Source organism: Herpailurus yagouaroundi, unplaced genomic scaffold (assembly GCF_014898765.1).
Source record: "Herpailurus yagouaroundi ecotype Mexico unplaced genomic scaffold, PumYag 160, whole genome shotgun sequence".
Taxonomy (NCBI): Eukaryota; Metazoa; Chordata; class Mammalia; order Carnivora; family Felidae; genus Herpailurus; species Herpailurus yagouaroundi.
The window spans coordinates 6,907,942-6,926,008 of NW_024412401.1; the positions used below are offsets into that span (position 1 = coordinate 6,907,942).

Sequence of the window (18,067 nt, forward strand, 5' to 3'; positions counted from 1 at the left end):
TGGCTCTATCTTTTGTTTTTCTCTGCCAAGCCAGGTTTGAATTGCATTTATGGTTTGGTTAAGCACGATGGAGGGCCTGCTTAAAGCACTGTCTGTGTCACCCTGTGCCATGGGCCTGTTGGAAGCCCCCCCAAAGCCTGGCACTCCTTAAGATGAATGGGAAGGGAGCAGGCTGGGCATCTGGTCCTCACAGTGAAGCACATACCATTCAGCAGTAACCTAAGAGCTGTAAGTTGGAACTGTAGTGAACTTAAGTCACCTTTGTCACTGGGGCTTTGGCTGGCCACAGTGCCTCTGTTTCCCAGGCTCCATTACCCACCCCTGTAATTATATCAAGGAAAACAGGAGTGAGAACCAGAGTTTTCCAAAGACTTCCTAGGCTTTCTACTCCTTCTTTCCAACCCCCAGCATGGAGGTCAATAAATATGAGTTCCCAAAATGCATTGTGCTTTCCCACACCTCGTTCTGCATAGAATACCTTCTCTTTACTTGTGCCTTTGCCTGACCACCTCTTACTCTTCAAGCCTCAGCACAGATATCACCACCTCCAGGAAGCCTTCCATGACTCTGTCTTCCCTCTTGACTCTCAGTCTATATTTTTATACTTCCCTAACACCTCATGTTTGTCTGTCTCATTCCCTTGAGCCCCACTGAAATTCATGTGTCTGTCTCATTTACTGCTCTGTTCCTTCACATAGAACCTGAGCACAAAAAAGTGCTTAACAAACACTAGTTGAATAAATAAATAAATGAATAGCACGTATTACAATGTCTTGTAGTTGTCTCACAAAGCCCTTAAGATCAAAAACTTTTTTTAGGTCTGTGTCCCCATCATTTGGCATAATATTTAGTACACATTACATTGTCAACAAATGAATACGTGACTGTGGGCACACATACATATATGAATGGCCAAATATGTGGGTGGAAGAAAAAATCAAGTCTACAAAACTGACAAAACAAGTATGATGAAAGGAAAGAGGAGGAGACAGAATCTCACTGGAGATAACAGAATCGGGTCTGTGGATCCTGACGTAAAGGACTAACCTTCCCAGGCATTTCACTTGCAGAGAAACCCCGTGAATATAAACATCCACAAAGGTTTCTGTTTACAATATAAATAAATACATTAAAACTACTCAAGAGAACTGACCCATTAGTTTCCTGGACTACTGGAACAAAGTACCACAAGCTGGGTATCTTGGAAGAACAGAAATGTATTCTCTCACAGTTCTAGAGGCTAGAAGTCTAAAATCAAGGTGTTGGCAGGGCCATTCTCTCTGTCTCTCTCCCTCTCTCTGAATCCTGCAGGGGAAGGATCCTTCCTTGCCTCTTTATAACTTTGAAGCGCTTAATCAGCAGCCTTTGGTGTTCATTGGGTGGTAGATGTATTCCCTGTCTTCACATGGTCATTTCCCCTGTCTGTCTCTGTGATCAGATTTCCCCATTGTATAAGGATAATAAGGACACCAGTCATAATTGGATTAGGACCCACCCTAATGACCTCATTTTAATTTGATTACCTCTGTAAATACTCCATGTCTAAATAAGGTCACATTCTGAGGTACTGGGAGTTAGAACTTCAACACATGTTTTCAGGAGGACATTATCGACCTGTATTAGGGAGACAAATCTTAGGCTTGGGAAGTTTTAGTGAGGAATGCCACCTGCAAATCAATAGACAGAGATCTTTATGGCCTGATTTGATGGGTGCCAAACTAATCCCTTAACTCCAAAAAACTTGATAATGCTTTATATTCTACTTGGGATGATGACTAGAGAAAAACATAGAATTACCTCAAATAAGATGCCCCACCTTCTTGGGGGTTCTTATAACACTAATATAAGAACTAGTGTTCTTATAACACAACGCTAGTGTTGTTTATTGTAAACAAGGGCCAAATGACAGCAAATCAGCTAGGGTTGCAAAGAGGATCCAGTTGATATGGGTTGGAATGGGACAGAAACCTACCCCAAAGAAGAAGGGCTTGAATCAGACCTTGAAGTAGGAACATGGACAGCATTCCAGGCAGAAGTTGGAAGCAAATTCACAGATGTGAAAAGGGAAAATGGTGCATCAGGAAGCCGACGTGTGGTTAAGTTTGGAGGAAGCTCACTCTGTTTGAGGCAGGTAATCTGGAAAAGGAAGAGTTCGTCTAGTGGAAGATCTTCAGTGTGAGGATGCTAAGCAATTAAGATAAAAGTGAGAAAAAAATAATAAAAACCAAAAGACAGAGGAAGAAAAAGAAAACAAACAAAATGACATTTGTGTTTATGATCTAAGTAAATCCTTCTCCGATCTGACCACAGGGAGAAAAGCCCTGCAACTATTTTTAGTAGAAAATTTCCACCTAGAATTCTAAACAAGCCAACTAAAATCTCAAACTCCCAAGGGCAGAAGTGATTTTGCGGATTACCGACCCTTCCAACCCATTTCTCAGGAAGCTCCTATGTGAGTTATAATAGCCAGGAGAAATTCTATCTCACTGTAATGTGCTGCCACCCAGATGACAGGGTGAGCAGAAAACGGGAAGCAGAATTTAGATGTTTTATTTAAATCAAGCTGCCTGTTGGTAAACAGGCACATGGGCATTTCTTGGACATGGAATGTCATAGAGAAGTGTTGGGGGTGTGGGAGGGAAGACACTCTGTACAATTGGGCCTAGTTTTGGTGTCATTTGCAGTTTGATATGCTCCGTGAAGGGGGTAGGTTTAAAGCAAATGGCATGCTAGTAATGAGATCGTAAATCTGTATGTTGCTGCAAGTGCCATTTTTTAAACGCTATTCATTAATTAAAAACAAAAAGCAAAGAAGCCTTGACTAGAGTTATTTGCAATGTTGATAATCTTTATTTTATTTTTTTATTTTTTTAAACAATGATTTGGGAGGTAAGGCAAACTCTCCTGGCTAAAACTCTCCTGGTCAAACTCTCCTTGACCACACTGTTTGCCCGTGGAAATGAGTGCTTTGCCATCTCAGGTGTTTGGTAATCCTGATTATAAATATTTTTATGGAGCCGAACCCTCATGCCAAACCAGCTGACTTCGAAGAGAAGTGTGGTTGTACCTCCTGTTTGCTGATCTGTGAAAGCTACCCTCTTACAGAGAGCCCTGCTCCTCATGGTGCTATTTATCATATACGCTTTGGGTTATTTTTTGGCCTTCAAACATATTTTTCCCCTCTATTGTCTAACACCTCCACTGATCTTTTCATTTATCTTTTCCTAGACCACTTGAAGGAGTTTTCTAAAATACAGAGGTTGTACATGAAGGTAGCACATCCATCTGCTATGGCATGTAATTGTTTTTCTAATTCTATCTAGCTTGCCCTTCACCCCTTCATAATCCCCTCCTCTGCCCTTAGAGACTTAGCAGGGCAGAAGGAGTGAGTTGAGTTCCCTTCTAAGCTTTGGGGAAATCACTTGTTTCTTTAAGTCTCAGCTTGTTTATCTATGAAATGGATATGGGAATGCCTGCCTTGGGTACTTCCGAGATAGGAGGATCAGGGAAGATAACATAGATGAACAGGCTTTGTGAATTGCAATCAGCCATATAAACATTAAATGGTCATGAGCTCCACTGTAGCCTGTCTTCTGAAACTCTGCAGTACTCATGGTTTAGCCAAATCGTTTAGCAATTAGCTCATTGCTATAACCTAACGTTGCTATGTCTCCTGGGCATCCATTGGTTCTCTCCACCTTTGCCAAAAGCATGCCGAAGGGCATGAGCATGTTTCCCACTTCTGTATCTGTCCTAGTGCTGAGCAATGAATGCTTGAATGAGAAGTTAATGTGGGCAGGTCATAGACAGCCTTTCCCTCAGTCTCCATAATGTATGGCTACTTTATCTCACTCCTGATTGACTCCAGGAAGAATTATCACTCTACTCATTTAATTTCTATCCTTGCAATAATCATCCTTACATTTAACAAATATTTACTGAGCACCCAGTTCATGTAAGCTAATATTTATAGAGCCCTTAAGCGATGCCTCTGTGCTAAGCTCTTTTCATAGATCTTCTCATTTAAACCTCATAACAACCCTTCGAAGTGGCTATCACTATTATTGTCTTTTTTTTTTTTTTTTAATTTTTTTTCAACGTTTATTTATTTTTGGGACAGAGAGAGACAGAGCATGAACGAGGGAGGGGCAGAGAGAGAGGGAGACACAGAATCGGAAACAGGCTCCAGGCTCCGAGCCATCAGCCCAGAGCCCGACGCGGGGCTCGAACTCACGGACCGCGAGATTGTGACCTGGCTGAAGTCGGACGCTCAACCGACTGCGCCACCCAGGCGCCCCATGTCTTTTTAAATATGAGTACATTGTTAAGTAACTTACCCAAGGCTGGGCATTTAGAGAGTGGCAGAGTAAAGTTCCTTCATAGATAATCCACTTCCAGAGCCCAAGATCTATGTTATGCCACACTGCCACCCTGAGCATCTACAACATGCCAGGCACTGCGGTGGGTGCTGGAGATACTAAGATGAATAGCTCATGGCCATTGTACCTTTGTGGAATGCAGAGTCTAGTGAAAGAGATGGACATGTAGACACATACCTACAGTGTAATGAAGGGGAGTTTGAGGGAAGAAAAAAATGCCATTAGGAGGAAAGAGACGGTAGCATGCTGCAGAGGGAAAGGTCTAGCTCTGCCTCATGGGACAGATATCAGAAAAGTTTTCAGAGGCGGGTTATGTTTGGAATCTAACCTGAGAGTCAGAAGAGTTTGCAAGCCAGAGAAGATGGGTATTCAGCAAGGGTGAGTGTAGGGGTGACCTGGGATTAAACCAGAAAGGTATATTCAAACTCCTCTGTGAAGCACACTATAGGCCAGTCAAGGAATTGAACCCTTTCTTGTAGATAACAGGGAGCCAATGGAATTTTTCTATAAGTTTTATTTTGAAATCATTTTATTTTTTTTAAAGTTACAAAATTAGCACACAGAGCTCTCTTATACCATTTCCTCATTTCTGTAGTCATTAACATTTTGGGGGCTTTTGAGAATAATTTCAGGGAATACACCATTGCATTTTAATCCTTCAGTGTTACTACCTACGTACAAGGATGCTGTCATAAATAACCACAGTGTAACTTTCAAAACCAAGAAATGACACTAATTCAGTGTCACCATCTCATTCACAGACTCTGTTCAGCTTTTGCCAGCTGTCCCAACAATGTCCTTTTTAGGTACAAGATCTGATCCAGGGTTACCTGTTATACACTGGGTTGTCATTTCTTTCTAGACTCCTTAAATCTGGGGCAGCCTTTTCTTGTCTTTCATAGTCTAGATAGTTTTGAAGACTATAGGGCATTTTACTTTGTAAAATGTCACTCTCTTTGAGTTTGCTTGATGTCTCTTCATGATTCGTGAATTTTTAACAGAAGTATGCTATATTTTTTTTAGTGCATTGTATCAGGATACAATGAATGATGTTGTGCTGCATTCATTGCTGATGATGTTAACTCATTACTTGGTTAAGATGATGTCAGCCAGGTTTTCCACTGTAAGATTAATAAGTACATTGCATTTATTATTAGTAGCAAGTAAGTATTTTTATGGGAAGATAATCTAAAGCTAAGTAAATTCCTCATCAACCTTTTACCTACCAGCATTAGTATTCATTGATGGCTCTTGCCTGTATCAGTTATTATTATGGTTGACAAATGATGACTTTCTAAATTCTATCTTCTAAATTATTAATCTTATTTTATTATTAATAATCTAGATTTTTAATAGGCATTCTGCAAGATAGAGCTTTCTTATTTATTTATTTGTAAATTTCTATTTTACTCAAAGGATTAAAACCCATTACTATCAAATCATCCCAGACATGGCCAGTGGGAGCCCCTTCATACTGGCTTCTGTATCCTTTTGACATTTACTCCATCATTCTTTGAGCACTTCCCAGTTTTCTGACACAACAAGATGTTCCAGGCTCATTTTTTATTTTCACTGCCCCTGCCCCACAGCCATTTCTACAGGAACAGATTCCTTAGTAGAGAATGCTGTTTAGAATCCAAAATCTGGGCACTTGATGTACTTGATTTTACTGAAATGTCATTGCCTCTAGGCCTCTCAGTAGAGAGGTCTACGAAATATTGTATACATTATGCGTATTTATATACATTCATTTATATCTATTGATATGACTCTATCTAGGTACCTGTCAATCTGTTAAAAACCATGAGTTCACACTGTTTTCAATAGCAATCCAATTCCATAAGGTTTATTCTAGTCTTCCCACTTTCCATATCTGTAACTCCTTTCTCTGACGGTAAGAAATCTGGATCCCATTCACCTTCATGTATTTATGTATTTGTTCAATCTTCCCTGTATGTCTGATCTCCAGATATCCTGGCCCAATACTGAGCCCTGTCACATGCCAGTGGACTACCCCTCACCAAGCCTCAGGCTAAAATTGAGCCCCTACAAAGGAGAAGAAGGAAAGAAGTTGGGGGTCAGGGAGGGAGCCAGTTAAAAAGTTCAGGTCCAGGGGCGCCTGGGTGGCGCAGTCGGTTAAGCGTCCGACTTCAGCCAGGTCACGATCTCGCGGTCCGTGAGTTCGAGCCCCGCGTCGGGCTCTGGGCTGATGGCTCAGAGCCTAGAGCCTGTTTCCGATTCTGTGTCTCCCTCTCTCTCTGCCCCTCGCCCGTTCATGCTCTGTCTCTCTCTGTCCCAAAAATAAATAAACGTTGGAAAAAAAAAAAAAGTTCAGGTCCAGCCACATAGTGCCCCCTCACCCCCACTGGGTCCACTGGACCAAAGCTGAGCCCTAGATATACTGGGCTGAAAGCTCAGCTCAGACTCCAATGGAAGTTTTTTAAGCAGAGGAAGTAAAGTCACATTTTGAAGCACTGGGCTGTGAATAAATTGGAAACTGGGAGATACAGGGATAAATTGGGAGCCATCAGTAATAGTTCGAAAACCTTGAGGGAACAAAGGATCCTAGACAGTGTTCCAGTTGGAAAAAGAGGTTTCTTTGCCCTACCTTAGGCTTTCTAGAGCTGGACATGTTCCATGTGTCTGATTTATTATTGCTTGATTGCTTTCTACCTCCTGACCTCAGAGACATTCTAAAGGAAAGAGATATCTTTGGGAGGCTTTTAAAATATCATATGATAGAAATGTTTTTTGTGTTTTTTTTAACTTTTAACATTTATTTATTTTTGAAAGAGAGAGCACAAGCAGGGAAGGGGCAAAGAGAAAGGGAGACACAGAATCTGAAGCAGGCTCCAGGCTCTGAGCTGTCAGCACAGAGCCTTATGTGGGGCTCGAACTCACAAACTGTGAGGCCATGATCTGAGCTGAAGTTGGACGCTTAACCGACTGAACCACCCAGGGGCCCCATCATATGATAGAAATGTTAAATAGAAATGTCAAGTTGGAGGATTACACACAAGTTTAAAGAAAGCTTCTAACAAATAATTGGAATTTCCAATGGTGTTGTACGTCTCAATAACTGCATCTTTAAATTTTGAATAAAGAAATAAGCCCTACTTTGCTGCAAAAAATCAGGGTAAGAGAAGATTCTTAGGACACAGATTGGGGTGTAGAGAGTCTACCTTTAGAAATTATGTGTGTTCATACCAGCAACCAACAATGAGTTGCTGGAGGCGATGGCCATTACCTTTTCTGAAATAGTACAGGAGAAAAATGTTGGCAACTCACATAATGAGCTCTTGTCCAAAAGAAGGCAAAAATTCCTCCTTTTATATAGCTAATACAAACACAAGCTACTAAGAAATGCCAACCACCATGGGTCTTTGCCCACATTATCTCTGATGGCCACCTTTACAAAAAAACAAACATATCCTTGGGGGGGACCACACTCAGCCTTTGCCCATTTGCTGCCAAGTACCACTGCTGCTCTACTGAAATAACAACTCCAAGTGTATTCATAACCTTGGGTGGCATCAGTGTGTTGTTTTCTATTTTTTAAGAATAGATAGGTCATTTTGTCAGTTGTCATTTCTGAACTTGTAAGCACCAGGAATCCTGGAATTTGTATCTTGGATCCAGTTTGAATTGCTGTATTCATCATTCTCACCCTAAGAGGCAGTACAATATAGTATTTAGGCATGCAGGAGCCAGGCTCTCTGGGTTTGAATCCTGATTTTCTTATTTACTAGCTGTGTTACTTTGGATATGTTACCTGACCTTTTAAAACCTCTGTTATGTCACCCTGTAAAATGGGGTAACTTACAGTACTTTATTCATAGGGTTGATGTGAATAATAAGTGACTTTGTATATGTATCACACATCTTGGGTAAGCTTTGCCCCAAGTCCTGCCAGGACCTCCGTGAAAGAGACTGGGATGATACAAAGTTGAAGCTTATAAATCCACAGTGCTGGCCTCTGTGATAGGAGCAGCCCCATTCTCAGAACTTATGTCTAAGTCATGGTAAACTTGGATGTGATGCATGTGGAATTGATCTTAGAATTAGACATTCTAAGCCATGACTAATTAATCATTTAAGTTCTCTAGACCTCAGCTCCTTGGTGCTAAAATGCATAAAATAATACTACCTACCTCACAGGGCTGTGGAGAAGATTATAGGAGAGAGTGCATTGAAAACAACTAGCCACAGTACCTGACTCATTGCAAGTTCTGCATAAATGTTAGAATTACTATTGTTATTGGCCATAATGTGTGAAGTCAGACAGATTGCTGTCACATCATGGCTTATGGCCATGGCTAAGGGTCTCTGCCTAGGCCAAGGCAAGAGGCTAGCCAGATCCAGGCAGGGTGACAGGATCAGAATGCAGTAGGCCAGATGTTGGGCAGAACTCCAGCACATGAGGGAAACAAAGTGAGAATTGGGAAACCAAGGCTAAACTTTAAAATCCAATTATAAACACAGGCCAACCCAAGTATATCTGATGTGGGGCAGAGGGCAAAAAGACTAATCCCAGCCCTGAGGGGTGGAAGGTAGCTTTCTGTCTCCTGACTACTCTTGGTCAGGAGTCAGTTACTCAGGAGCTGGACAAGGTCCAGCCTGAAGCTACAGAGCATCAGCTGTGATCTGTCAGCTCCCAAGCCTCCTCTTCAAGCAGGTTTTGACAAAAAGCACAGGAATATGGAGAAGAAGGCCAGAGAGAGAAAAAAAAGCAGAATGGAAAGAGAATGCTAGAGGAACCAGAGTTCTCAATAACATTTTGGCGCAGCGCCTAACCATGAAGCTAAACACCTGAAGCCTAGAAGCTGAAGGAAACCATAGTGATCATGTGTATCCTTATAGAGTCAGGATTCTTTAGCCAAAACCAGTGGGGCAGATGTGTTTTAGAATTCAGATTTTTTTTCTACTTTAGAAATATGTTAGGGTTACTATAACATAAATTATGTATTATTACCCCTAGTAAATTCTGGGGGGAAATGCCATAATCCAACAGGCTAACACTGCTGCAGTAAAGTATATAAATATTTACACTAAGTGGGATGCAACCTATAAAGGCATTATGTCAGTTCCGATCCAGTGCTGTCACCAAACAATTTGCACCACACTGAAGAAAATTTTGTGTTCAAGGCTTTGGGGACTTTGCAATGGCTGCTGACAGTTGTTCAGTGGACAGAGCTGAAATGGTTAACCAGCCGAGTGACTAAACCAAGCACACACAGTTCACTGGGGCTCTACTCAGTTTGTGTCACTTCCCATTTATTGAACATCTATGTTCTAGGCATCACGCTAGATACAGTGATTACAGTGACATACTCATGTCCTGGGGTTGCCATAACACAGTACCACAAACAGGGTGACATAAAACAATAGAAATGTATTCTCTCACAGTTCTGGAGGCAGGGATGAAGGTGTTAACTCGACCATGCTCCTTCCAAAACCTGGGAGGTGAATCCTTCCTTGCCTCTTCTAGCTTCTGGTGTCTGCTGGCAATCTTTGACATCCCTTGGCTTGTAGAAGCATCACTGCAGTTTCTGTCTCTATCATTACATGACATTCTCCTTGAATGTCTCTCTCCTTTCTTATGAGGACACCATTCATACTGGAATAAGAGCCCACCCTACTCTAGTATGATTTTATCTTAAGTGATTATATCTGTAATCACCCTACTTCTAAATAACGTCATGTTCTGAGTTACTGGGGGTTAGGACTCCAACACACAATTCAATCTAAAGTGCTAAACCAAAACAGACATTGCCCCATGCTCTCATCAAGGTAACAGTGGAGCAGGGTAGTCAGATTATAGGTGCATTGAGCATAGCAAAGAAAACATTCAACAGAATAATGAGAAAAAATTATAAACCATATATATGATAAAAAGCTAATCTCCATAATATAGGAGGAACTCCTACAACTCAATAGCAAAAAAAAAAAAAAGGCAGGCTAATAACCTAATTTAAAATGGGCTAAAGACTTGAAAGACATCTCTCCAAAAAAAGACATATCAATGGCCAACAGTGTATGAAAAATGCTCAACATCACTAATCATCAGAAAATGCAAATTGAAACCACAATGAGATATCACCTCATACCTGTCTGGATGGCTATTATCAATAAAACAAAGGACCACAGTGTTGACAAGGATGTGGAGAAATTGGAACCCTTGTGTATTGTTGAGTAGGAATGCAAAATGGTATAGCCACTATGGATGACAGTATAGTGGTTCCTGAAAAAAATTAAAAATAGAACTACTACATAATCCAGCAACCCCATTTCTGGGTATTTATCTAAAAGAACTGAAGTCAGGATCTCAACGAGATATTAGCACCCCTGTGTTCACTGCAGCACTATTCACAATAGGCAACACGTGGAAATAATCTAAATGTTCTTCAGCAGATGAATGGATAAAGAAAATGTGGTTTATACATACAAAAAAATACTACTCAGCCTTTAAAAAGAAGGAAAGTCTTCAATGTGTAACAATATGGATGAACGTCAAGAATATAATGCTAAGTGAAATAAGCCAGTTACATGAGTACAATACTGCATGATTCCACTTGCATGTGATATCTAAAACAGTCAAATCATAGAATCAAAGAATGGATGGTGGCTCCCAGAGGCTGGATGAGGGGAGAAAGGAGGAGTTACTCACCAATAGGCATAAAGTTAAGCAAGAGGAGTAAATTCTAGAGATCTGCTGTACAACATTGTGTCTATAGTCAACAATACTGTATTGTACACTTAAAATTTTGTTAAGAGGATATTGTGTTCTTACCACCATAAATTTTTGTGAGTGTTGATAATTTCCAGAGGGGGAGGTAGCAATGAGACTATATAGTAGGCGAATTTTACCCAGTTGAGGGATCCATCCCTGAGGAAGTAACATTGTCAGCGAAGACAGAGATGAGTAAATGTCAACCAGGCAATGTGAGGGGAAAAGCATAATGCCCTATCCTCTGAGCGGCTGCCTCCTCGCATCGCTGGGCTTGTGGGGAAGCCAGGCCCCAGAATCTCAGCAAGGCCTGTAAGTGCCTCACAGGCTGCAAGGCACAGCCAATCCCACCCCAAGGGTGACTCCCCAAGGCTGCAGCACCCCCTCAGAAACAGCCAAAGGCACAGAAGGCTGGAAGGCAAGCAGCCGGCCAGACCCAAGGCTCACAATTGTAGCCCCTACACAGACAAATAGGGGGAGAATCTCTGTTTTCCTTTCCCCTCCCCTTTGGCCTAAGTTGATCCAAATACTTTCAACCCAGAATCAGCAAAGTGCTTAATACACAAATAGTTTCTGCTGACCTCCTCCCTTGAAAACGTAATATACTTTTATCATGGGTAGGCAGATATGTCTGTTTTGTGATTTGATGAACAGTGTTGAAGTGGCCTCATGGCTGCCAAAAGGCCTCTGCTTCAAGGTCCCAGTGACCCAATTTCTTCCAGAGGTGAAGGCATAAGTGGGGGCACTAGAAGGGCAGAGTCCATACTAGGACAGGTTTTAACCTCGGACAACATTCACTGTGTAGGCAGCTCCTTTGTGAAACACACACATTGTGGTCATCAGCATTGAACACGGTTGTTGGATTTTGTTTTATAGCCACAACATATTAGAACTTTACTGAAAATTGGGGGGAACACCCTTTTTTTGATGTGTATTTATTTTTGAGAGAGAGAGAAAGGGGCATAGGATCTAAAGCACGCTGTGCTCTGACAGCAGAGAGCCCAATGCAGGACTTGAACCCACAAACTGTGAGATCATGACCTGAGCTGAAGTCAGATGCTTAACCAATGGAGCCACCCAGGTACCCTGGAAGACATCCTTTTTTGAACCTTAACAAACATAGAGAAAAGTGCACAAATCCTACATGCGTGCCTTTGTGATTTTTCTCGAAGTGGATCCAGACATAGTACCCAAATCAAGATAACATCCCAGAATCCCTCCCCCCAAGTCTCCTCTTCTAGTTATCGTCCACCAAGGGGAACTACATCCTGATTTTAACATCATAGATTCGTTTTATGTTTTGAACTTCATATAAATGACAGCATAGTATGAACTTTGCTTTTGTGCCTTTCTTTACTCAATTTTATGTTTGTGAGATTCATCCACGTTGCTTCTTTTTGAAGTTTATTCTCACTGTTCTGTGTTATTGTATAAATATATCATCATTTTTTATCCACTCAGCTATTGATGGACATTTGAATTATTCCCCATTAGAGCTATTATGAATAGTGCCACTTTGAATATTCTTATATATGTCTTTTGATGAACATACACATATTCAGAGGAGAGAGTATGTACTTGTATTAGTTGTCTATTGTTGCCTAATACATTTCCCTAAATCCTGGTAGCTCACAACAAAAATAAGTGTTTATTATCTCTCACCATTTAATGAGTGAGGAATCTGGGAGAAGCTTGGAAAGGCAGTTCAAGGTCTCTTATGAAGTTGCAATCGTCTGGAAGCTAGACCCAGTCCACTGGATATGCTGGCAAGGTAGCTCACTCATGTGATTGGCAAGTTGGTGCCAACTCTTGGTGAGCAGCTTCAGTTCCTTTGCATGTGGACTTTCGTGAGGAATGTCTGACTGTCCTCATGACGTGACAGCTGACTTACCCCAGAGTGAGCAAAGAGAGAGAGAGCCAAATGGAAAATATATCCTTTTCATGAGTTAGCCTTGGAGGTCACATAGCATCACTTCTGCTTAATCTTATTCCTTGCAAGTGAGCCAGTAAGTTCAACCCAAACTCAAGGCTTCATCTTTAGAAGGGAGAGACAGCAAAGAATGTGTGGCTATATTTTAAAACACAACATTTTAAAGCTAGGAATTAAGCCAAACTAGAAATCTAAAAATAAGTTTATAGAAATTCACACAAGGATCTAAAAGAAATACATATTCAATCCAGCCTCTCTTCCATTCATTTAAAACTTTGTGAATGTTTATAGAACAGTTTTCAAAGTATTCCCTGGAAACAGCGTGGTACAATAGAATGGACTAAGACTTTGGAGCCAGACACACCCAAGTTTGAATCCTGGATTCACTACTTACTAATTATGGGTTTGGGGCAAATCAACATCTTGAATTTTCAGATTTCCTCAAATATAAAGTGGGAGAAGTCAGTAGAGCCTATCTCATGTTGTTTTGGAGATAATTAAATGAGATAATGGGTATAAAGTGCCCACTATGCTGGTAAGTCCCTTCTATTTGTTCATTTATCAGGAAATTGTGAACCATGTACATTAACTATCTAGAAGGGGCCAAAATGAACACTGTGAGTGATACAAAACGGACTCACAGAGCTTGCCTTCAATAGGTGTATACTCCAATAGGGCCCTTAACATTAAGGCAGAATAACTGTAATATAATTAGGAAAATGATCAGTGTCTGGAGCAGGTAGGGGCACAATCCTTTAAACGTGGGTCAAATTTGGATACAGAGAAATGGAAGACATCTTAAAGGATGGACCAGGAAAGGACAAAAAGTATTCTAAATTCAGAGTAACAGCTTGAGTAAAGACAGAACTAGAGAACCAGAGGGCATGAGCTGAGAATAATGAAGTTGTTTGCTACGTACAAGATTAAACACAGGATAGATGAGAGGAGGTAGTGGAAATAGGAGCTGGTAAGGTAGTTATAGATCAGAGTAGCAGAAGGAGATTAAGAGAGTGTGCACTCGGGGCGCCTGGGTGGCGCAGTCGGTTAAGCGTCCGACTTCAGCCAGGTCATGATCTCGCGGTCCGTGAGTTCTGTGTCTCCCTCTCTCTCTGCCCCTCCCCCGTTCATGCTCTGTCTCTCTCTGTCCCAAAAATAAATAAATGTTGAAAAAAAAATTAAAAAAAAAAAAAAAAGAGTGTGTGCACTCAGTTTTGCAGTCTAATGAAAAACATTAAGGCCAAAGGTTTTTAAGCTGATTTTCAAGGCTAGCTACAAAAGCCAGGAGGGCCTAGCTACTTAAGGACCTACTTGCCATGCTTTTCTTGGCTAACTCCTGTTTGTAGAATTTTTGTGCCTCACATTGTAAATAGAACTTTCTAACACTGATCATTAAAGAACACTTCCCACTCCAAGCCCAGGCAACTTAGCTTTTCCTTATCATTCCCATTTTGGAGGCTGCATCAACAGGGAAATGGAATGGGATTGTTTTTATAGGCCTGCAGCTCACTGTAAATGTACTTCGCAAGACTTGGCCATTTGGAATGGCCAATTATGCAGTCAACTCCTCTGTGTGTATTTGACTTCTACTTCCAGATAATGAGCCATTCTCTCCACTTAGTTCCCCTCAAGAAGACTGATCTATTTAGCAACCTTCATTTTTGTTACATTCTCCAGTCCTAGGTGGTGATGATATTTATACATAAGACAGAGACATTTCTATGCTGTGATGGAAGCTTGAAGGAAGTTGGAGCCAATGACCTTTTACTCTGAAGCCAAAAAAAAAAAAAAAAAAAAAAAAAAAACACAAATTTTTCAGTCTTGCTAAGAATGGGGACTAGGCAAATTAGCAGAAAAGCTTCTTCTAGACCTACTGTTCAAGATGTAGTGCCCAAAGCCTTTCTGTGCTCAAACCTATGTCATATCTATCATACCTCTGCTCATTTTGATGAAATTTATATATTTTATCATAATAGACTCAGTTATAACCATTCTTGGTGATTTTACGGGCAAAAATGGATGTTCCATTTTATCACCTACTTTGTTTATCGTAAAAGAATTCTAGAGCACCAAGGAGAGGATGGGTTCTAGGCTTGGGATAGAATTCTTAGCCAATCTTATGCTGGAACTTACCACATTCCCAGGTATGTATTTTTACTCTATTAGCAACACTTGACGTCATGATGTTCTCTGCACAGGTACTAAGCGTGTCCTCATCTCCTCTGATTTCTTCCCAGGTGGGAAATTGGCAAGTGGAGTCCATGCAGTCTCACCTGTGGGGTTGGCCTACAGACCAGAGATGTCTTCTGCTCCCACCTACTTTCCAGAGAGATGAATGAAACTGTAATCCTGGCCGATGAGCTGTGTCGTCAGCCCAAGCCCAGCACAGTGCAAGCTTGTAACCGCTTCAACTGCCCCCCAGCCTGGGACCCGGCACAGTGGCAGCCAGTGAGTTCTGGGGCTACTCAGTTTTGGAGTTGGTGTGTACAGCTCTGATTCAGGACAGGGAACCCTCTCTTCAAGGAGTTTTGTCCCATTAAAGGAAGGTTCCAGGTCTGTTCCTCCCTCCCTTCTTAGTAGTCCCTCAACCTTATTCAAATCCAGATATTTTCATCATAAATACTGTCCTCTTTCTATGGTTTTGCACCAGTGTCCTCCAACAGCAATTCAAGACCCATCTGTTAAACTGAGTGTATGCACAACAGAGTTTTCACCAAGCTAAGAAAAAAAGTTTTTAAATAAGGACAGTGTGATAGGTTTTCCATAAAGCTACATTTGTTCTGAATTTGTGCCCTTTCTAGTTTTTTACTGTTTAAAATTCTAGGAAGTAAGGGTCCTAGGCAATGAATTTTCTTTTTTTTTTTCTTTTAAATATAGTTACTTACTGGGGCACCTGGGTGGCTCAGTTGGTTGTGTCTGGCTCTTGATTTCGGTTCAGGTCATGGTCTCGTGGTTCGTGAATTTCAGCCCAGCATTGGGCTCTGTGCTGACAGTGCCAGGCCTGCTTGGGATTCTCTGTCTCCCTCTCTCTCTGCCCCTCCCCCACTCATGCTGTCTCTCTCTCTCTCTCTCTCAAAATATATAAACCTTAAAAAAAATAATTACCAAAATAAAAGATTAGAAATCAAGCCAATTCCAGACTTTTTAAAATTTTCCCAAGCTCTAAGAACTATTGTTTTTTAAAACAATAGGGGTTGCAAACTGCCATCCAAAGCCAGGGCCATCTCATAGACAGTTATTATAAATAAAGTTTTATTGGAACACAGCCATGCTCATTTCTTTTTTTATGTATTGTCTATGACTGTGTTTGCACTGGAAGGGCAGAACTGCATGGTTGTGACAGAGGCCATTTAGTCCACAACACCTAAAGTATTTACTCTGTCCTTTTACAGAAAAAGTTTGCTAACCCCACTCTAAAGCATACATTATAATAATACAAATACCATAATATTCTATTGAAAATACATATTTATCAAATTTTAATTAAATAATTTTTTGCATGCCTTTAAAACAGAGGAATTTTAGGTTATTTGGATAGAATCTTATTTTGCATTTCTTATTCATGAGGATATCAGGTATATCTTTAAAGTGACAACAATGGTCACAAAAAGTAAGCCTGAAAGGTGAGGGGGGACATGCATCCCAGTTTTGCTAAAATAGTTTTCCCTCTCAAAAGTGTCCCAATTAAAATGATAAATTATATGGTTACCCAAGTGAGGAGAGAGCATTGCAGCTTATATACCCTTGCCTTAGTGCTAAGGTGGGCGGAGGCAGCGGGGGTGGGGGGGCTGCCTTTTCTAGACTGCCATGCGTTCCCATGCTTTTTCCACCATCATTTGGCAAAGCCACTTCCTTCTCTCTGCCCATCTTGGGACTGTGATTTACAAAGCACCCAAAGAATCAAAGAGTAATCAGTGAGCAAAACTCTAAAATGTAAAGCATCTGGAAAAAGATATTGACTACTTCCTTTTAGAGCTTAAATATCTGTGTGGCTAAGCTCATAAATACCATGCTACTATGTGACAGTTTTGAGAAATCAAGAGGATGTTATATATTTTGAATGCCTGTGTACCAGTGTTCTTAAGAAATATTATTACCTAACTGAGGTTAATCTTCACAACAATCAGTGGAAAGTAGGTTTTATTATCTTCGTTTTAGGTTTGAGAAAACTGGGCTCATGCAGGTAGCAAATCTAGGGTTGGCCATCAACCCAGTTTTATGTGATTGTTTCCACTATACCCCGTTTTAAAGACTACTATGGCTGAAAGAGCAACCAGGAATTATATAAGAGTCTTCTTGTTTTACACATTATGTAACTGTGGCCCAGATATGGTCTTGCCCAAGATCATAAAGCCTGGTGCAGACCCCAGGTCTCCTGATTTTATACTGATTTTATACTGATTTTAACTGGAATGAATCCATGACCTCAAACTGTAACACAAACTAATGCCAACCCTAAGACAAGACCAGAAATCAATGCACATCAACCTCCACTACTGTATTAAGTCCCCATATTATTAACTTGTGTCTCTGTTAGGTACATAGTTCTGGAAAAAATACTTACTGAATGAAAAAAATGAATGACTAGATCAAGAATACTGCCCCACAAGCCCTGAAAATGCTGACCTTATATCTTATGGATAAGTTTGTTTTATGGTTATAGGTCCTAATAATGAAACTAAATAACGAAACACTGGTTGTGTTATAGCACCATGATTGAGAACCACTGTTCTCAATCTGAGACACTTTGATCATGACAGTCTTCTGCTAGGATTTTTTTCAGTGACATTCCATTGCCATGTAGTAAAGCCAAATGGCATGGTCAGGCCTACATCCCCCTGCACGTCTGCTCCTGCCCATCTCCCACCATGTTTCTCCCACCCCTGCTTGTACATTCCTAATGGCCCACCCCTGCTTGTACATTCCTAATGGCCCATGCTTGTCCCTGCCCACACGCAGTTCCCTTCCCCTCTGCTTGTCAAATCAGGCAGGAGTCCCACCTCTTCTACCAGGACCCCTTGCTATGTTCCTGCA

The 18,067-nt window shown here is 41.0% G+C and overlaps 1 protein-coding gene across 9 annotated transcripts in view; it reads left to right on the plus strand.

The window, feature by feature from the left end:
• ADAMTSL1 (ADAMTS like 1) overlaps positions 1 to 18,067 on the plus strand; it is an 885,520-nt gene that overhangs the window by 726,426 nt on the left and 141,027 nt on the right. For all 9 annotated transcript variants that reach the window (XM_040481343.1, XM_040481342.1, XM_040481344.1 and 6 more), the window contains one exon: positions 15,271 to 15,481. In XM_040481343.1, the coding sequence (XP_040337277.1) occupies positions 15,271 to 15,481 (211 nt within the window). The remainder of the gene's footprint in view (positions 1 to 15,270; positions 15,482 to 18,067) is intronic.